This window comes from Microchirus variegatus (genome assembly GCF_963457635.1).
Source record: "Microchirus variegatus genome assembly, chromosome: 6".
NCBI classification, from domain to species: Eukaryota; Metazoa; Chordata; class Actinopteri; order Pleuronectiformes; family Soleidae; genus Microchirus; species Microchirus variegatus.
The window spans coordinates 26,376,319-26,398,377 of NC_139807.1; the positions used below are offsets into that span (position 1 = coordinate 26,376,319).

The 22,059-nt window shown below is 39.6% G+C and overlaps 2 protein-coding genes across 2 annotated transcripts in view; both read right to left on the minus strand.

Annotated features, from left to right (window-relative positions):
* Positions 1-13,069: 13,069 nt before the first annotated feature.
* Positions 13,070-18,801, minus strand: ist1 (IST1 factor associated with ESCRT-III). The gene is made up of 10 exons (XM_083891269.1): positions 18,731-18,801; positions 18,062-18,174; positions 17,770-17,950; positions 17,567-17,654; positions 17,376-17,459; positions 17,186-17,296; positions 16,913-17,092; positions 16,009-16,110; positions 15,537-15,582; positions 13,070-14,538 (listed from the first exon to the last, which is right to left on the minus strand). The coding sequence occupies exons 2-10, from the start codon at positions 18,147-18,149 to the stop codon at positions 14,378-14,380; spliced, it is 1,041 nt and encodes a 346-aa protein (XP_083747395.1). The 5' UTR covers positions 18,150-18,174; positions 18,731-18,801; the 3' UTR covers positions 13,070-14,377.
* Positions 18,802-20,127: 1,326 nt separating this feature from the next.
* mphosph10 (M-phase phosphoprotein 10 (U3 small nucleolar ribonucleoprotein)) overlaps positions 20,128-22,059 on the minus strand; it is a 6,622-nt gene continuing 4,690 nt past the window's right edge. The window contains exons 7-9 of the mRNA XM_083890853.1: positions 21,154-21,261; positions 20,844-21,074; positions 20,128-20,300 (exon numbers count right to left, since the gene is read on the minus strand). Of these exons, the coding sequence (XP_083746979.1) occupies positions 20,151-20,300; positions 20,844-21,074; positions 21,154-21,261 (489 nt within the window). The 3' untranslated portion in view covers positions 20,128-20,150. The remainder of the gene's footprint in view (positions 20,301-20,843; positions 21,075-21,153; positions 21,262-22,059) is intronic.

Consider the following 22,059-nt stretch of genomic DNA (forward strand, 5'->3'; position numbering starts at 1 on the left):
TAAAGCACACTTCAGTCCACACCCTCAAACTCAAATGGCCTGGGGTCCAAATGAACGTTTAGTCTGGTCAGGAAGTGAAAAAGTCCATAGTTACATAGCGATAATCCATCATCATATTGTGATGAAAATATTCAGGATGATATTGCGCCTCATTTAAAAATAAAAGCAATTTATTTTGGAATGTGGAATGAAATATAGTTCACACAAAAAAACATATCTAGTCTGGTAAGGAAGTGAAAAAATATTCCCAACATTTCAGGAAAAATCAACAGCGTGCGATTTTAAATTCAAATTACATACCGATAAAACATCATTATATTGCGATTAAAATATTCAGGATGATACAGTGCCCCATTTCAAAATAAAAGCGTCTTATTTCCAAAATAAAAGCGTTGCATTTTCAAAATAATAGCGTTATATTTTCAAAATAAAAGCGTTTCATTTTCAAAATAATAGCGTTATATTTTAAAAATAAAAGCGTTATATTTTCAAAATAAAATAGTTTTATTTTGGAAAGTGGAATGAAATCACAAAAAAAACATTTTTATGATGCATAAATCTCCGCTGCAGTCAGGCTTGGATTACACCAGCTGTCAATCACATTGAAGTCCATTAGCTCCAAATGGAATCATAATTTACACATTTAATTTACAAATTAACTCATCAGAAAAAGGTGAGGTTAGTTTAAATTAGGACCATAATGGGTTTATACCTCACCCACACATGTGCTCTACTTTAATTTATTAGTTTTCCTCTGATGTTTTAATAATAAATGTGCAATAAGCCAAACCAAATCAAAGGAGAATATACGCTCCTTTTCCCATTAACGTCCATTCATATTTTTGCAACCAGTAGACCTGCAAGATGACATCAATTATTTACACAGTCTATAATCACCGCCTTCTTCAGTTACTTCTCTTTCTTTTCCATCTTGTCACAAATTACTTTAGATTTTTGTGGGGGCACCACTCCTTAAATACCAGTCTAAGCTTTACTGAAGAGAGTTATATAGAAATAAGACATGAAGTCATTAAGAATTCCATACTGCTTTGGTCAATATACTGCAGTCTTAAGATGCTGAACCTAAATCAGTGTCAGATGTTGATGAAGAACTTCTTTTGATGGTTCAAATATTCAAACATGAAATCAAACTATAAATTGACGTTAAAGATTATCACTGATTATTGTTATTATTGGTCAATACAAGGCCAAAACAAATTCAGTGTCAGAAGTTGATGCAATATTTTAATCTAAGCTTCAGCTGCTGACCGTACATAATGGGTATAGGACTCTCTTTCGTTGCTATTTAGCTTACACCTGGGCTATTCAAATTTCCAGAGGGCCAGCTTTTCGGAAGGTTGTCAAGCCAGTGCGCTGGTCAACCCCTGTCCTACTATTTTGTGTTGCATGTACAGTAAACGGATACAAATAGATACAAAATGTTATAAATTATTGAAATAGCTGCTAGTTTTGTGCTAAAAAGGTAAGTAACTGCACTAACATTCAGGTACAATACAATTTGCGAATAGTGCAAAAAGGTTACAATAGAAAGAGGTAACAATATAAACAACATTAAAGCGGACCTAGACCGGAAGTTCAAATTAACGCTGTTTTTTAGTGTGTATCTGCGTCATTACCTTGTTTAAGAAGCCCTGAAGGCTCGAAACAAACATTTCAGCCACTGATGAGAACGCTGTGTTTTATTGTAATCTCGGGCTCAGCGAGATCTCTGAAAAAACCCGGTCCGGTTACGTAAAAACCGGTTCTCCTGAACAGCAGATCCTCCTGCTCCGGGCACTAGCCCGGGCACATCCGGTTGCGTACATTGAACCGCAGAAGAAGAATAACGTCCGTTGTGGAGGTGTTTCACGAGCGACAGTGTCTTCTGACTCTGGGTCTGACTCCGGGTCAAAGTCATAAAAGGGACTGCGGCGGGGAGTCGTGAAGAAGCTATTTTTAAACAAAACAAAATGTTTTGATAATGAGAAGCAGTGCATCCACCGTTCCAGAGGGGGGAGCTGCGCTTCTGAGTGCGGATGTGCTGAATAGTATTGGCCAATCACAAGATTCTGTTTTCTGGGTGAGAGAGTTGAGTCTGAAATATTGCGGCTCAGGAACAGCGTCAGAAAAGAGGATTTCTATCGGCTCGTTTACAGCAACTAGGAGGTTATTGACCATAAAAACAAGTTAATGTATGTAAGTAGACATCCATAACTAACATATATGTGCAACAGGACCACTCTATGTGAGCTTTAAATATATATATAATATAACATCAACAAGTGTCGCAAAGTGCAAGAAATAGGCGAAGCCACGGTTTTATTGGCTTTTTAATAATACATTCATTATTTATGGGTTAATGGGCCGTGGGCCGGTCCAAATTGCTTGAAGGGCCGGATCTGGCCCCCGGGCCTTAAGTTGAATAGCCTTGGCTTACACAGTATGTGATGTTTTGCCATTTTTGTGTCATGAATGAAACTGAATGAATGAACTGGCTGCCTTTATGAAAGGTATGTAAACAAGGTGACTGTGCAAGACCTCCAGACACAGCACGTGTTTCACTACTTCTGCGACTGCTGGCTGAGTTCTGACCACGGAGACAACACCACCAAGAAAACGTTCAACGCTGCAAAGACCAACGAGATCGCCAACTTCAGGTCAGACCTGGTTCCAACTGTGCCACGCTGGAATACACCGTGCACACAGCAAAAGTCTTAATTGATGCTTTACCTTTGCTTCAGGTATATATTCCAGAACAGAACGTCGACGGGCTTCAGGGACGAACATATCTGGGTCTCCATTGTGGATCCACCCTCACGCACGCCGTTCACACGCGTGCAGAGAGTCTCCTGTTGCATGTGCCTGCTCCTCTGCACCATGGCCATCAACATCGCCTTCTGGAACATCCCTGTGGACGAGAGCTCACCAGTCATTTTAGTCATAGGTGAATCAAATATTTCACCTGTGTAGAGCTGCAACTAGCGATTATTTTTGTAATCGATTAATCTGTCGATTATTTTCTCAATGAATCGCATGGTTCATAAAATGTTAAAAAAACGTTGATCAGTGTTTGTCAAACCTGGAAATAACGATGTTCTTGAATGTCTTTGTTTTGTCCACAAACCAGATTCGGTTTTAACGATTTCTTTGTTATGTGGAGCTAAGAAACAAAGAAAATATTCACATTTAAGAAGCTAAAACAATCAGAAATCCTGTTTTAATCATGAAAAAAAGCTTAAATTCGTTGATTAATCAGCTCTACACCTGTGTCTAAGTTGTCCTCTTCAGTACATAACAACGATGTCATCTATGCAGGTTCATTGCAGCTCACGTGGCAGAACATCATGGTGGGGATTCAGAGCGGTCTCCTCATGTTCCCAATCAACATCCTCATCATCACCATCTTCAGGAGCATCCGACCCCGCAGCGTTTCAAAAAAACCTAAAAAACATGAGCAGAAAATCAACCTGCACGCCATCACCGTGCCGACTGTCCTGAAGGTGAGAGAACCTGTGTTTTTAATCACAAAATCATACGTGTGTTTTCAGTTAATGTTGCAGACAGTTTCTACTCATGTTTAATATGCACTCTGACCTCTCTGTGTTAAATATCTCTCCTAGGACATAGAGGAGGTGGTTTCTCTGGTGAGCAAAAGTCCGAGGAACAAGATTTCAGAGACGCCGAGGCTGGAGTCCATCACTGACCTCTGCTTTACCTTGGACACGGTGCATGAATTCATCCAACTTATGCAAGGTGCTTATTATTCTTATTTTATTATTCTTTTTTTTTCATCAAAGCACTGAATGTCTTCTGTTCACTTTAAATTGCATGAGGAAGAAATTAATGACAAGCAATCATTCCCAGAGTTTGGGTCAGGACCCACAGGTGAAATAATGGACCTTTATTCATATGATGACAACAGGATAATGAAAATTCAAATAAGTCTCTAGCACGTCTCTAACACTCAGACTCTCCCTGTCTTTCTAATTATTTCTGACTATATTAACTTCAGTAATCAACATTGTTCCTGTAAAGCACTCCAGCCTTTAACTTTAGAAATATTCAATAACACTAATAATAAATAATAAGGTTCCTTTAGCAAACATAAATGTATCTAGTTTGTAATATTACGTCTGGCACAGTTAGTGGCTAGTACTGTTGCCTCACAGCAAGAGGGTCATCGGTTTGAATCCTGAGTGAAGTTTATATGTGTGTGTGTGAGTCTGGTTTCCTTCCACACCCACTTTCCTGTGAACCTCGTGTGGAGGATAAAGCATTAGGCAACGAGTGAGTAACTGATGTTAGGTGTATTATTAATATTATTCTATAAATAGCAGTCAAAATTGTCATAAATGGTATATTATGCACAAGTACTGTATGTATTGCATCACAGTGTCATCTACACTACCGTTCAAAAGTTTGGGGTCACTTAGAAATGTCCTTATTTTTGAAGGAAAAGCACTTTTTTTCAATGAATATAACATTAAATGAATCATAAATACACTCTATACATTGTTAATGTGGTAAACGACTATTCTAGCTGCAAACGTCTGGTTTTTAATGGAATATGTACATAGGTGTGTAGAGGCCCATTTCCAGTGTTCTAATGGTACATTGTGTTTGCTAATGGCGTTAGAAGGCTATTGGATGATTAGAAAACACATGAAAACCCTTGTGCAATGATGTTAACACAGCTGAAAACAGTTTTGCTGGTTCTTTGACCAAAGGGCAAAATTATTATTTAGAATAAAAATCATTGTTTCTACTCTTGTCAATGTCGTGACTATATGTTCTATTTATTTTGCAACTCTTTGGTGAATAAAAGTGTGACTTTTAATGGAAAACACACTAAAATGTATAGGTGACCCCAAACTTTTGAACAGTAGCTTATATATAATAAAAAAAAGTGTTAGAAACACGGATGTAAAGAACCTTTCCCTCACAGCACATTGCTGACATCTAGACATTTTTATGCACCTTTACTTATATTTTTCTGACATAATAACCTTTAGAACAGAGAGCATTTCGGCTGCTTTTTGCCATTACTATGTTTAAACGTACAGTATATACAGAGGCGATAAGAATGTGCAACATAGAGGGTCTTAAATCCTTTTTTTCAGCACAACCTATAGGTAATCTGATGAAAAAATGTGTTGTTGAGCCAAGGTTACAGAAGTCATAAAATTAGAGCGTTTTTCTTTTCTTTTTGGTCATAAAAGCAAGCCAAGTGAACTTTGAACTGTGACGTATTTCACAAATTTCACATATTCAATCCAATTTTTTAAAAATTGAGTGTATATACACTACCGTTCAAAAGTTTGGGGCCATTTATACATTTTGGTTGTGTTTCCAATTAAAAGTCACACATTTATTCATCAAAAGAGTTGCAAAATGAATAGAAAATATAATCAAGACATTGACAAGATTAGAAATAATTATTTTAATTCAAATTAATCATTTTGCTTTCGTCAAAGAACCAGCAAAACTGTTTTCAGCTGTGCTAACATCATTTTCTAATCATCCAATAGCCTTCTAACGCCATTAGCAAACACAATGTACCATTAGAACACTGGAAATGGGCCTCTATACACCTATGTACATATTCCATTAAAAACCAGACGTTTGCAGCTAGAATGGTCGTTTACCACATTAACAATGTATAGAGTGTATTTATGATTCATTTATTTAATGTTATATTCGTTGAAAAATAAGAAATGTGATGCCGTGCTGTGACGCTGGGCTGTGTGTAATCCCGTCACAGGAGAGTGTGAGAGTGACCCTCACTGGGTGTACTGCAGCAAGTTCCTCCTGGCAGGTCTCTGTCATCTTCTCATGGACCTGGAGAAACTGGACGGCAGAAACGTGCCGTGTCCTCACGATTACCAGCAGGCTCTGAACGTCACCAACGTCCTGGTTCGCAAGGCTGAGATGGTCTTCAGCTGCCACTTGGCCTCCTGGTCAGGAAACACACACACACGTCTGTGTAGAGTAGAAACATCACAACAGTGTTTTCGGATCTCCTCTCATTCCTTCCCTCTTCTTCTTCTTCTTCATGGCTCAGTCCGCCCACCGTGACAAAGAAGAAGAAGAGCACTGGGAGCTGCTGGCTTCCATGGTGGTGCGTGTTCCTGGGCTGGTTCCTGTTGCTGTCCATCAGTGCAGTGTCCACTTACTTCACGCTGCTGTACGGCTTTCAGTACGGCAGAGAAAAGTCCATCAAGTGGGTCATGTCCCTGGGGCTCTCGCTGTTCCAGAGCATCTTTATACTGCAACCTCTCAAGGTCGGTAAAGGGAAATGGGGGGGTAAATGTTCATATGCATCTGTACTTGAATGAATGGGGTCGTACCTATGTTCCCCGGGTCCTATGTTCCCCGTTTTTCCCAAAAAAGGTCCTATGTTCCCCCACTTTGTGGAAGCCTGGGTGTGGAGCTCCAGGGTAAAGGGTTAGAGTTAGGGTTAGGGTAAGGGTGTGTAGGGTAAGGGTTGGGGTTCGGGTTAGGGTAAGGGATACAGAGAGAGAGTAAGAGAGGGAGTTTCCTGGTTTGGAACATAGGACCTTTTTCAAAAAAAGGTCCTATGTTCCGCGGGTATTTTTGGGTGAAAGCGGGGAACATACAAAGCGGGGAACATAGGAGCCTTTGGGTGAACAGCGGGGAACATAGGACACTTTTTTAGAGAAAGGGTCCTATGTTCCCCGGTCACATACTAAGCGGGGAACATAGATACGGATCCCGAATGAATCAGGTAAAGAAGACTGACTCGGGGTTCACGCTGGGTTCACAGGTGATCGGCATCGCCGTGTTCTTTGCTCTGCTGCTGAAACCTGTGTCTGCGGAGGAGAGCGACGAAGTAGAGCAAGTGCTGATGGGTAAGAAAAACATTATGCCGTTACCAGAAAAGATTGATATTTACAGACCGTTAAGAGTTGTCTCCTGATTCATGTCACTGTAGTCTCCAGTCTCTATGTTATGTGTCTCTATTATGATCTGCAATCATCTTTCCCCTGTGTAGAGACACAGTTTAATGGATGTTTTTCCATCACCTTTATTGACAATTTCACCAATGTTTTCCGACGGTTGTTGTCTGTGATCTGAGGCATTTTTTTATCCCCTCATTCATTCAGTTGACATGATGATAGTGATGATAGTGAATATCTTTTGATTACTAATAATAGAGATTGAATGGACTGAAAGGACATTGAGAGACAGTGGAAAGTAAATGAAATAGAAGAGAAGGAGACAGTAAAGCAAGGAAGGGAAGGGAAAGGGAAGGGAAGGGAAGGGAAGGGAAGGGAAGGGAAGGGAAGGGAAGGGAAGGGAAGGGAAGGGAAGGGAAGGGAAGGGAAGGGAAGGGAAGGAAGGGAAATGGAAGGAAGAGGAAGGGAAAGGGAGGGGAAAGGAAGAGAAGGAAAGGAAGGAAAAGGAAAGGAAAGGGATGGAAAGGAAGGAAGGAAAAGGAAGGGAAAGGAAGGAAGAGGAAGGGAAAGGGAAGGGATGGAAAGGAAGGAAGGAAAAGGAAGTGAAAGGAAAAGGAAGGGGACGAGAAGGAAGGGAAAGGAAAGGGAAGGGAAAAAATAAAGAAAGGGAAAGGGAGGGAAAGGGAAGGAAAGGAAGGAAGGGAAAGGAAAGGAAAGGAAAAGGAAGGGAAAGGCAGAGTGAATAAAAGAGAGCTGAGACTGAATGGAAACATGGTCATAGTTGGTTTGGGTTCCACTGCTCACAGATGTGTTGTTTTAGTCAAAGACGTTTAAATCACTAACACTGTCTCTCTGTCAGGTCTGATAGTTTTGCCTGTTTTGTCAGACTCTGGCTTCTACGCAGTGCAACTTGAACACGTAAAATTGTCCTGTTTATAAATATTTCAAAGCGCAGACGTATCCATGAACCGCTTGTTTCAGGTCGACCACAGAGAGCACTTATGTAACCACGCAGATCAAACATGGAGACTATTTACTTTGACAAGTCGAAGCGAGGGACCCTTTTAGGTTTTCACTCCTCCCGCGTGACTTCTCTCTGTATCAGTGCTTCCTTCTCTCCTTCCTTCCTTCCTTCCTTCCTTCCTTCCTTCCTTCCTTCCTTCCTTCCTTCCTTCCTTCCTTCCTGTGACTCAGTGTGTCCTTCCTCCTTCTTTCCACAGAGCAACAGGAGAAGTGTAAGCGTTTCTCTGGCAGGGAGACGCTGTGAGGAAGCTGCATTGATTTCCCAGGACGAGCTCTATCATTTTTGCACTTATTGGTTATAAGATTTTGCTCTTTGAATGTAAAAAAAATGCATCCCATATTCTGGTGTTCTGCATGTGTACAGAATTTACAGTGGTGAGTCAGGGTAAATGTTGCCTCTTCTCAGTCATTTACGGTCCTCTCAGGTCGTATTGGGTCGCTTTAAACTGCTTTAATCTTTTTTTGTTGTTCATATGTGAATCATTTCTTATCAAAATAGACATTTGTTCCATGGAAGCAGGTTTTTAAGGTCACAAGCACAACAAAATTGTCATTAAAGGTCCTGTGTGTAATATTTATGGTGCACATTTAATGTAAATATGAATAAATGCCTGATCTTTTTTAAAACATATATAGGATGAACTTTTGATAAGGGCTTTGCTTTACAGAGTTCGCCATCTAGGATTACAATATTTCTACGGGAGCCAAGACTGGACAAATTTGACACTAAAAGATTACAAATGAATAAGAACAACGTCCTTTCAGTTACGACAACTGTAAAATTAGATTAGATTAGATTAGATAGTCCTTCATTTGTCCCGTCGTGGGGAAATTTACAACGTTAAATTCACGCAATGTGCAGTCTAACCACTAGATGTCACTAATTCTTACTCACCGGACCTTTATATTGGACAATCGCTCCAAGTAGACTAACAGTTATCATATCTCTGTAAATACAGATGCACCCTACGTTAGATTACAACGCACTCTAACCGCACTGTGCCTTTAATTTATTGTTCTATTATAATTCTCAAAGCCTCTTCCAACTTCACCACTTCTTGTTTTAACTTGATAATAATAATAAAAAAAAAACTTTTGTTTTTGTCAGAATCTCATCATGATTCCTGGCTGATGACGATGTGATCTAATCTGAGCTAGCGCACAGTGACAGCGGCCTTTTCCCTTTCAGAGTGCTGCGTTTATGTAATCGCACTTAACGGGAGGTCATTATTAATTGAGCAGTTTTTTTTGGCATTTCACCTCCATCATCAGTGTGAGCCACGCTAAAGGTGACTCAGTCCTCTCAGCGAGTATATGATTATGTAATAATGTGAGTATGATTATGTAATAGACGTCATCATATTCATTTTCCTGCTCTTGGGTTTGGGAATACATGCCCGTCTCGCATCACCTGGGCTTTTATTATCTCTGAAATAATTGTGTAAGGTTTTATTTCCCATGTATTCATTTATTCTGTATGTATTTTCAAGAGTGCAGACATAGGCTTAGTTAAACTCAACGTAATTCTAGTTATTCATTCTTGAAGATAAAAACGGGTGCCATGGATGACTCAGATCCTATGGCCGTGCTGTAGATGTACTGCATATAGAAGCTGAAATAAACTGATATGAGCTGCAATCGTGTGGAAGAGTCATGAGTCACGAGTACACCATTGACAACGTTACACTACCGGTCAAAAGTTTGGGGTCACTTAGAAATGTCCTTATTTTTGAAGGAAAATCAAAAAAAATTTCAATGAATATAACATTAAAGCGGACCTAGACTGAAAGTTCCAATTAACGCTGTTTTTTAGTGTGTATCTGCGTCATTACCTTGTTTAAGAAGCCCTGAAGTTTAGAAACAAACAGTTCAGCCACTGCTGAGAACGCTGTATTTTATTGTAATCTCGGGCTCAGCGAGATCTCTGAAAAAACCCAGTCCGGTTTACGTAAATCAGTGTTTTTCAACCAGTGTGCCGTGAGAGATCGTCAGGTGTGCCGTGGGAAATTATCCAATTTTACCTAATTGGTCTAAAAACATTTCTTGAAAACAAATAATGAATTATCTGCAAATAATATGGATATAAATATTCAAGACACTTTGATAAGAATGACTAAATTGTTGATATAGGCTACAGAGTATAATTTTTTTCAACACTTTTGTTTGGTGGTGTGCCTCGTGATTTTTTCAATGAAAAAAATGTACCTCAAAAAAGGTTGAAAAATACTGACGTAAACACCGGTTCTCCTGAACAGCAGATCGTCCTGCTCAAGGCACTAGTCCGGGCACATCTGGTTGCGTACATTGAACCGCAGAAGAAGAATAACATCCGTTGTGGAGGTGTTTCACGAGCGACAGTGTCTTCTGACTCTGGGTCTGACTCCGGGTCAAAGTCATAAAAAGGGACTGTGGCGGGGAGTCGTGAAGAAGCTATTTTTAAACATTGTTAAAACAATGTTTTGATAACGAGGAGCAGTGCATCCACCGTTCCAGAGGGGGGAGCTGTGCTTCTGAGAGCGGGTGTGCTGATTATGTCACTTCCGGGTATTGGCCAATCACAAGACAGTTGGGAAAGCTCTACGCTGGCTGGCCAATCACAACACAGTCTGTCTTCTGGGTGTGAGATTTATGTCTGAAATATCGCGACTCAAGAACAGCGTCAGAAAAGAGGATTTCTATCGGCTCGTTTACAGCAACTAGGAGGTTTTTGACCATAAAAACAAGTTAATGTATGTAAGTAGACCTCCATAACTAACATATATGTGCAACAGGACCACTCTATGTGAGCTTTATATATATATATATAATATAACATTAACACGCTGTGACATAATATCCATGAATAATGATTTGTTGGCTGCCCTATTGTCGTTTCCATCCGCAGCAGTTCTTTCTTTGCTTCCTGTCTCGAAAGAATGACGCATAAACATTTCTTTTAGCAATACTGTTCTGCTGCACAGTTAAATGGTCTCCATGATTCACACTGTAGTGTGGATGTAAAATGCACGAGGCATCTCTCACCCTTAGAAGGTCGGCAATTACTGAGACAGATGAAGCCAGAAAACAGACAGAGAGACACGTAGAATGTTCCATAACTCACTTCCTCACATTCACATGACGTTAACCTTGTTCTTTCTCTCCCTAGTGTTCGTCTTTCCTTCCTTCCTCTCTCTCCGTGTCCACTGTGGCTTTGAGCCACGGTTGGAACAAAGGCCTTTCTCACCTCAGGTTCACTGCATTCGTTATTTTTGATTTTGTGAACCTTTGAGCGATCTGTTGTCAAATAATGAGCAAACATTTGTCTTTTCTCAACCTCACTCTTCAGTAATCATCCAGTGAATTACACTGACTACTGTTTGTTTCTACTTTTATCACTGAATTCAAGAAAACTCTTGAACATTATTCATCATATATCTGTATCAAATATCACTATAATGATTTTATATTCAATTGCTGCCAAATGGAAATGCTTTCACACTGGGCGTTTACAGAAACTCTCTTTTTCCTCTTGTTCTCGAAATGACGTAATATTTTCTATCTGTAAATTCTTCAAATACCTCAGTTTACATCAGATAATGTGCTGTGTATATACTTGTATGTACTGGAGAAATGTAAATGGAGTGAACAGCAGCTGCGACCTTACTTATCGTACTTGTGTCGCGCGGGTCAAGGAAAAAGCTGAGATTGATCGAAATGTAGAGAAATATTCAGTTTGAGTGTGATGCAGGACTGTAAATGAAATGACTGAGACGTGTGGAGGTGGGATGGATAGAAAGAACGTGGGTTAATTAAGTATTTCTGTAAAGTATTTGATGTTATAATGACAGACTGAATATTGCAGGGATTTTCTAACTCAAAACGATGACATTGAAGCTGCCAATAAACCCCAAAAGAGGAAGAATCCATGAATGAATCCATAAAGAAAAAGGTCTCTCTGCTGCTGTGCATCATTATTTACCTGTACACTGAGGACCTCTGCTGGTTACTGCTGGACATTACAGGACTTTTTGAGTGACAGTGATAACTGTAAAACCCCTTGCCAGTGTTCACTTCAAAATACTTTTATTCAGTTAGTATTTTACTATTTTACTTTAGCACTTCCTTATTGTGTGTCAAGTTTTTGCAGGAAAAGAACAGCTCTACTGTGTTCATGTATCTCTCTGCTTTACCCCCCAAACAGGTCACATTATTCCCCTTGTGTCCTTCTACTATGTACTTTCCAGAAGTTGGTGAATAATTTTTTATTTTTTTATTTAATTTAATGTAGTTCCAGGCCAGCATTAATTTGTCATTCATGCAAGCAGAGCTCAGTGTGGTTATGTAACAGCACGGTGTCACGAAAACAAAACGCACCGTTTTCTATTTCTCAGCGAGTAATAGGAACCTTTGTGACACTTGACAGTTCAGTGATAACACAATATTATGCAATACCATCTTATTTTAATACAATAGCCTATCGTACCAATTTAATAGTGCTGTAAAATAATCAGATTTAATAAGGCAGATTTTCAACCCTAATGTAAGGTAATTAAAGAGAAACTTACTACCCACAGCTGCAAATAAACATACAATGAACAGCATTGCCTTAAATTTAAAGACTGTTTATGAAACAATAAATCCGGGAGGATAGATTTAATTACCTATTATGATTCCCAAGCATTTCCATGTGAGGGTACTAGTGATTGTAACCTGTATTACTTCTTATAACCAGGTCATTACTGCATTATTACCTCCCAAATGGAATACTATGAAGATATTATTGAACTGTAAGGCACGGTGTTGCATAAACCCTCTAAAACGCATATTTTTCACCTTGAAATAAACAGATTTTTATCAACTGATGTGTAAAGCAAAGCATATTAAAGGTAAAATACACAGTCTTGCAGACAATCCTCACCAGACTGGCAAGGCCTCTGGTGAGAGGTAGTAACCAAGGCAAAGGAGGATGAAATGTGGACATGTGAGCACACAGAAAACCACTCACTACTACGCTGAGCTTACTATTTACATCTTAATCAGATCAGGTTGTTGTGTAACCTGTTCCTGCAAATTAAAAACTGGTTTAAAAAAAAAGTATATTTGGTGAAAGTGACATTCACAAAGAGAAAAAAACAAGTTTATTTGGAGGGGTTTTTTTTCTCCCTCTATACAGTTAAATCATTTGTGTTAGTAGGTCCATCTATATCCTTGTAAATGAATTATATTACAGATTTTCCATACACTGTTTTATCACTTTACATATGTGCACCCTTCACTCCTGTAACAGATAAAACAGAATAGTGCGTCAACACCAGAAGCTTTCCAGACGACTCCTACGCCACTTTTTTTCCAGGTAGTAACGAAACCATGAGGTTTGAGGCTAACGTTCACTTTACCAGACACATTCTTCAAATCTTTATGCGTCAAGTGTATTCGGTATTAAAGTGGGAAACGTACTTTGTATGTAAATTTGTAGATAAGATGCAACTCTAGAGGAAGGTACGATCCTTTATTTTTGTTTGGCTCTGTCAACAACACTCATTATGTGTATAAATAGGCAAAAAACAAAGGGATTCTCCACATGAGGGTCGCAGGGGTGATGCCAATCCCAGCTGACATAGACACATGGCTACATGTTAGATAAATATCCAATCAAGGACTACATACTAAAGACCGATTTAAAATTGAAGATTGGATTTTTGTGTCCACACAGTCCTGTAAAAAGGTTACATTCAGCCAGGTAATGTGAACGTAGACTTAGAGGCTCAGTGACTGAGTGAGGAGTGTTTTTTTTTTTAAAATGCCTTCACCTTGACGACACTAAAAGGACTGCGTTAACTACTGAAAATAATGGCTTCCAATTGTCCTTCACTGTTGGGTACTTGCGTAGATGTCTGTTAGTGTGAATGCCAGCTTCCCTCCAAACTGTTCTGCCCAGTCAGACTCGTCAGACGAGTCTGAGCTAGTGACGGTTTGACGGTGGCAAAGATCACTGGGAAACTGGGTGTGTGTAAAAATAGATTCAAAGCAGTAGCATTAAATATCAGTCAAACCCTCAAACCCCCCGGGGAAAAGCAACAATCAAAATCTAACTTTGAGTATACAGCGTATCACACAGACGCTTAAAAAAGATAAAGGTCAGTGTGATCGTACATAAAATCAACATGATTGAAAGAATTGAGTCGTAAAGGCAGAAATTAAAGTGTATGGCTGTCACTGGTTCTCCCAACAGGAATCAGATTTGTGATAACTGATGAGGCAAAAGGATCAACCAAAGCTTGTCATATGAGGTAAAATATGTGTGTATGATTAGTATGAAAGGGGAGGAGAACTATTTAAATCTGATACAAGGCCTTGAGCCATTTTCGATTTTCCTGTTCTGAGCTGTGGGTGTGTGTGTGTGTGTGTGTGTGTGTGTGTGTGTGTGTGTGTGTGTGTGTGAACCAAGAGAACAGAATTTAAGTCTTCTTCTTCAGCTCCTCAAACCGCCGCGTTAAATCGTCAAAGTCGATGTCATCCGTGTTGGTGCTGGCGCCGCCAAAGGAAGAAGTGGGGAGTGTGTCAGGGACAGAGGGGAGTTCTGGGAGAGCGTTGTGGTCAAAGTGCTGAGGCCCAGGACCTGAAGAGTACATGAAAGATATAATCGATGACATAATTAAAAGTCACAAATGTGTGGCGAAACAAAATTGCAACGGTCAAGCGTCACATATGCCGTGGGAAATAAAGGACTTAGGGGCGATTACACCGACGTAGAGAGTACTACTCAGCAAGAATGTCAAGGTGACAGAAAAATAAATATCATTTGAATAACATAAATAAGTCACACTTTACACTGGGCATACATTTCAAGTAATACACACACTCAATTAAATTGGAATCAGTATAAATCTATCTAATTAAAGCCCCCATTATGCCCATAGGTGTTGGGGAAAAATAAGATTATACTGTACATATGTGGGAGGGATGTTGAAGGGAAACGGAAATCGAAAGCTGCGAGGCAAACTAATATATTGGTCATTATAGGCGTCTTTATATAAAAGTCACATACACTACTCACAAAAAGTTAGGGATATTGGACACGAATATCCCTCTGAAAAGTTCATGCTACAGTGATATTCTACCATGAAAGCAGGGCATTTAAGTAGAAGGATGCAATGATCATTTCTTTATCTCAAACAAGAACTTACAACAGTGATGGCAATATCACAACAAAACATTTCAATGTCTCAATAACTTGATGAATTTTAAAGTGTTGTCTTGGTCTCATGATGTCATCATTTGAACATCACGATGAAGACGACCGTTTGAACACAAACTGTCATTGAAACAGAACTTTTACATCAGACAGTTGCTGTGATGTTTGTGGTGAATCACCTTGTTAGAGAACAGCATGTTATTCAATAAGAACTGAAACATTGAACATGTGCATTCAAAAGTTTAGAGAAGGTTAACTGAAGTTCACCTGTAGAGGTTAGAGTACATTTTAGGTGCATTCTGACATTGAATCCAAAAGCCAAACATCCCTAACTTTTTGTGAGTAGTGAATGTCGGTCAAAAAAAAAAAAACGTAGCCAGTGTCATCCTGAGTGTGTGATGATGACTGTGGGCTGAACTCACCTAAAGCCTGGAAAGGAACAGAAGGCGTGTCAATTATGTCATCAATCTGAAACAAAGACAAGATGTGTAAAGGGCTTTGTCCTTTTCCTACTGATCTATAGAACATAGATAAAGGTTAGCACTTTGAAAGAAGTAAACCACATTCAAAAACGTAGCGACAAAAACAAACCGTGAAAACAGAATAATGGAAAACAGGAGGGGATTTTCGAAGAACCATCACCTTTAAAACTCAACTAGACTAAGCTTGAACACGTCCCGGTTAGTATAAAGCCTTTTAAATGCTTCCCATATCCATGTGAGTGAAGCAAACAACAACAATTGTCCTATGCAGAGACATAGTGTAAAAGTGTTGACAGGGAAAAACTGCAAGGAAGCTGAATAAACTGCTCTTCCCTGATTGTTGCCCTGCCCTGTCCGTCTGTCCATCTGTGGGAACGGGGGGGGCATGGATGGGAAGGGTTCAGTCACTTACGGACTCGTATGTGGGGGGAGAGGTGGGCAGCTGAGGGGGCAGCCCTCCTGCCATGGGGTGCTGGAAGTTGTCATAGGTTCCAACAGGAGCATGATACGGTCCCTAGGGAGGGAAAACACAGTCAGTCATGGAATGATAACTGAGAGCTTTTTCTCCATTTCCAGGAAGTCGGACTGACTAATAATTTAAGTGGATGCCGTTATATCTTGGTGGACCGATTGGTTTATTCCTGTCACATGATTTAGAGTGCTTGCAGCATTTGATAAAATTACTATAATTATAATATTTGTGCACACACAAAAGATGCTAAACATGAGAAGCGCCTAATGTCTTTACCATCAGGGTCTCAACAAATCAAATTTAAGACTTTTTAAGACCATAATGAATACAATTTAAGATCCATTTCAAATCCATACTGGCAAAAAAGTACAAAAGACATGAAGGAAAATCGGAGCCACAAATCGTTGAACTTGCAATTGGGCTTAGCTGTGGGCTTTCATTAAGTTTTCTCCGCTGCTATGCTAAGCTGTAACACACCGCGGCACATAGAGCAAACTAGCTAGTGGTGCTGGATAAATTCTCACCGGGCAACACAGGTGACCTACTTTAGTTCCGTGTTGTAGTTATGTTATCGCATCCTGAAAAATAGAAACATTTCAAAGCGAGACTGAAGTTAATGCATGTTTTAAATAAAAGTAACATTAATAGATTTTTATAACCTTTGAAAACTGTATTTAAGACCTTTTATGAGACTTTAGGAAAATTTAAGACATTTTATGGCCTTAATTCAAATTATTGGATTTAAGACCTTTTAAGACTTTAAAAGGTCTTAAATCCCCGCGGATACCCTGTACCATATCTATAACAGCCATGAAGAATAAGGTCATTAAAAATATGTCCTTACAGCTCCTTTGGGAGTTGGATAGTTGAAAGCTGTGTGCATTGGCATAGGCATGGGCATAGGCATGGGCATATGCATAGCACCAGCAGTGAAACCGCCACCTCCTCCTCCACCACCTCCTCCAGGCTTCCTGTCATGGTCCACATCAATCAGGTCTGCCTCCTCTCCTGGACACACTTCAGGCTGTTCGAACACCACAGTGACATAGTGGTAAATAAACAGAAAGCGTGACAATACCTTTCGAAGGGAGTGATAACCGATTGCTAAAATGCTCACCCGGACCATGGCGTCTGGTTCATAAGGCACATTATAGTTCTTGGCGATCTCTATCAGGTAGCGCTCCACCAAGATCTTGGGTGGGGCCTCTAAGCCCAGTTTGTGCATCAGCTGTAAACAACAAAAAATTGATAAGTAAAGGTTTGTGCAATCTTGAGTCTTGCAGTCGAGGGAGAAATAAAATTCCTACTCTGTCATTGACGGTGCCAATCTGGTTTGTCCTGCACAGCTTGCCATACTCCTTGCTGTATTTTGCACATAGCTGATCAGACACCTGAAACAAACAACCAGAGAAAAGACTGTCAAGATCGGTCCATGAAAAATAAAGCACAAATACTGTGGCAATACTAATTTCACCGAGTTATACTTAAGAACACGTGCAATTTTGAGTTCAGTCACTTCCGTCTGAAGACGAGGTGCTGCCCAAATTAACGTGGACACCGCTTCCTGTAAGCCTGGATCCAGTTCCCTACATTGCAGATAGAGAAAACTTGATTTATGCAGAGTACTGTGACATAACTGTATAAAATAACACGAGTTGACCATTTGTGTACGCGGAACATGTCCAGTTCTTCGGGACTCACTTCATGGACTGAATGAGGCCAAAGCGAGCCAGCAGCAGGTCGCAGTGAAGCTCCAGGATCTCCATGGCTTCCACCAGATAGTCTTCTCTGATAATGTGCTCCACGCGAATCCGTGCACGCTCATCCTTTCCCGATGACAGGTAATCTGCAATCTCCTTCCTCGCCTTTTGAGCGAGTTCAGCTTTTGTTTTAGATTTGTGAATGAGATTGGGAAAAAAGATAAACTGTTATTAGAGGCAGGAGTGGAACAAGAACCCAGTGATCAGCTGTGTGTACTCAGCCAAGGACTCACTTTTCTTTTTCTCAAGGAGTTTGAGTCGGTTGATGACCAGCCGGAGATTCACTCTCAACCTCTCTGGTTTAAATCCTCCTCCTAGCATGATGAAGATGTTTGTTGTCGTCTACCTGTGAGCAGGAGACCACGAGAGAAGCAGAAGTGTTCAATCGAAACCAACTTTCACAGCCCATCTAACGTCACCCCCACCTCTTAACGAGTGACTCACTCAATCATGTGAGCATCGCCAAGCCATCGCAGCAGGATGACTTCGCAGATTTACTCCAAACAAATACAAAACAAAACAAAACTGCGAAAACACAAAGTTGGCCCAGAACTATGTGGCCTTGTGATAGTTAGCTTTAGCCCGACACGACGGACAACTGAGGAGGCTAGCTTTGCCGACCGATGTCAAAGTTGTCCATACTTCCCATTGTATTTCTCACGCACACATCTATACATTTCACTTAAGGATTGTGGATAGTTCCCCAAATCGCAAAACATAGGCACGAATAAACAACAACTGCCTGTTAGCAATCAGGTGCTTGGTTAGCACTCCTGTCGAATGTCATGTTTGCTAGCTCGACGTTAGCAAAGTGAAGACAAGATATGAAAAACGGCCCATTAGTATGAAACACCATGAGTAATTTACAAGTCATAAAGTGAAATAAAGCAACAACAACTTACCAGTAAAAAAATAAACCGAGCGCACACGCCAACTTATTTGTCTGTTGTTCCGTCACCTCGTTCACTTCCGCGAACAGTATCGACTACGTCATACATGGGACGTTCCTATCGTGGGCGGGTATGGCAAGCCATATTAACATTTAAACGCTAGACTGGATATGTATTACAGATATCTGTAATTCAATTCTTACTCATCAAAAAAGAACATTTCAGATATCCACAATGATATTATTCCTATCCACAATTGTCATTTCAGATATCCACAGCGTCATTAGGACAAATGACGTCACTTTTGCCATTCATGTGTATTGGGCTTTCGAGTTCAGATGTCAACAACGTCATTCTGGATATCAAGAATGAACATTCTGGATATCTGCAATAGAATTCTTACTAGGAGAATCTCCCATTTCAGATACCATCAATCCAATTGTTACTAGTCATAATTTTCATTTCAGATATTCAAAATGAAAAACTATTCCAGACATCCAGAATATCATTTTTAATATCCAAAATACGTTGCGACTATTATGGATATCCACAATTCGTATTATGACTAGTAAAAATGTAATTTCAGATATCTACAGTTAGAATTATGACTAGAAACAATATAATTGCAGATATCCATAAAAACATTGTTGATATACCCAGTTTTCCTTTTATTTTGTTTTTTGGTCAAAAGTTCCAGACCATTACTTGAATGAGTGCAGGCTCCTAGTGGCTTCGATGTTTGTTTGTAGTTTAACAGCAGGTATGACGTTAGTGATTGATAAGCCTAATTCGATAGTACTATTTTATGGGGATTTAATGATCTACAATTGTTTGATATAAAACAAGCACAGTGTTTTCAATGTTAAGTGAACAGACAGGCACTTCAGACCACTATTTTGGACCACTATAAACAAACTGAACAGGTTCTCTAATATCAGAGTGTTCTTCAATCCTGGTCCTGTGGATGTTTTAGATGTTTCCCTGTTCCAACACACCTGATTCAGAATGGTCAGCTCATCACCAAGCCCTGAAAAAGCCTGATAATGAGACATTTATTTGATTCGGGTGTATTGGAGCAGGGAAACGTCTAAAACATGCAGGGCAGTGGGTTCACAGGACCATGATTGAGAAAACCTGAAAGGGACGGGTGAGGAGGTGAAGGATTTTCAGCTGCAACATCAAACTTCACCAATAAATGTTACATTTTACAAATTGTACCTTTACAAGAATATATTCTAATTAATGTGAATTATTTACTTACAAAAGATAATTTGAATGTTTTAACACCTGGTGCTCTGCACATATCATGGGCACCTGCATTATCTTAATTAGAAATGGAAAACACTTTACAAGGATCATCAGTTTTAATACATAAACTTCTGCTTTTCTAATAAAAAGAATTTGTACAATAATAACAAAACCATCACAGTTATTACAATTTAAGTTTGCTGGCAGAAAATTCTTTTCGCTTCTTGTTCTTTGAAGACTGGTCCTTTGCACCTTTGATCTGACTTTTGACCTGGTCCTGCAGCTCAGAGAAGAAGGCTTGAGAAGAGCGTACAGCTTTGTCTTTTCCCTCATCCTGAAAAAAGGAGTGAAACAAATGATTAGTTCAGTCACTTTGAGAGCATATTAAACAATATTTATCAGGGATCTAAATGTCCAAGAATGATGGTCCATATTCAAACAAATCTGAAAATTAAACTTCTATTTATGTTATATAGGGGTGAAAAAACAAGTGACATAAGTGGAACAACATAATCCAGAGAAACCCAGAAAAGAAAACAATATGGCTCTAACAGCAGCATTCTATCAATCGTGCAGTAATGCAGTGCATCCTCCTTTTCATCTATTTAAGCTTCACGCATCGATAGTAAAATAAAAGGAACAAAAACATTGGTCGACAGTTGGTTTGGGTGTAAAATTACACCCATATTAACGACTGACTATGGCTGTCAAATACTGAAAAGCAAAAAGTACAAAGTTAACTCTAAAAATGCACAAATAAAAATGAAATCATTCAAACAATGATCCAAATATACAGTGCAGTTCTGCCTTGTTTTTTTTTTTTTTTTATAAATTCTATAATTTTGAGCATTGTTTATTAATGAGTGTGAACACTCACCTTGAGTATAGTGGCTTTTCCTCCTTTTGTCAGTTTCTTCAGGTTTTCCGTGACTTCGGCCTTTGACGGCTTTTTATTCACTCCAGTTTTATTGGCCTCTTTCAGTTTCTGTCTCTGTTCTTTCTCCTTAATCTTGATACGCTTCACCTTCTTCTTGTGGCGTCTCTCGCGCTTCTTGTCTGTCGTCGTCTTTTCATCATCACCCACTAAAGCTCCCGCTTTGTTCTTCTCCTGTGTTAGAAGATCATGTTATTAGACATAGGCTAAACGTGCCAGGATCAAATAAAATGTGCGAATGTGGATGGCAAACCTTGATTTCTTCTGGTGCGAGCAGAGTTGCATCACTAGCACTGACTGGAGCCACCTCCTCCATTGTAATGGTTGGTAAGTTTGACACCACTTTGACTTCAGGAACAGGCTGAAAGACGATGGGACAACATGAGTGTGGTTTTCAGCGACTGCAGTGGTTTGAAAGTATCTTTAAAGACGCATCATTTGTCAGGGAAACATGCAACTTATCAATTTAGATAACCATGTGTACACATTTGCTGTGTGTTGTTATACATTTACCATATTTTCCAGACTAAAGGTTGCGCTTTTTGTCATAGTTTGGCTGGCCATGCGACCTATATTTAGAAGCGACTTGTATATCAAAAGTATACGCTATCAACTATGACCACAAGAGGGCACCGTCCACACTTGAGCGCTGCTACTGCACCACCAACAAAATGACACAACTAAACATTGAAGACATAGAGAACATAGATAAAATGCCACCAAAAAGAAAAAAGCTATACTGCAGAATTCAAAGTGAAAATCATATAACTATCCAGCCAAAAACAATACTCGAGCAGCAGAAAGAAATTTTGGAGTGAGTGAAAAACTCGTCAGGACCTGGCAAAAAAGCAGAGGTAACTTTTAAAGGGGATCATAACTCGGGCTGAAAGCATGATGGCCAGAGCTGGAGGAACGCGTGCTGCTGGAATGCGACCTACAGATCGCAACTTTTTTTTCCTCTTCATTAAGTATTTTTTGACATATGTGACTAATACTCCAGTTCGACATATAGTCTGGAAAATACAGAACATGTTATATGTATTTATGAGTTGTGACTTTTTAAGTCTAAAACCTAGGGAACAGTGAATCAGCACTAACTGGACAAGAAAACAGTTAACAAGTCCAGTTGCTAATGATTGACCAAAAACGAATATATTTG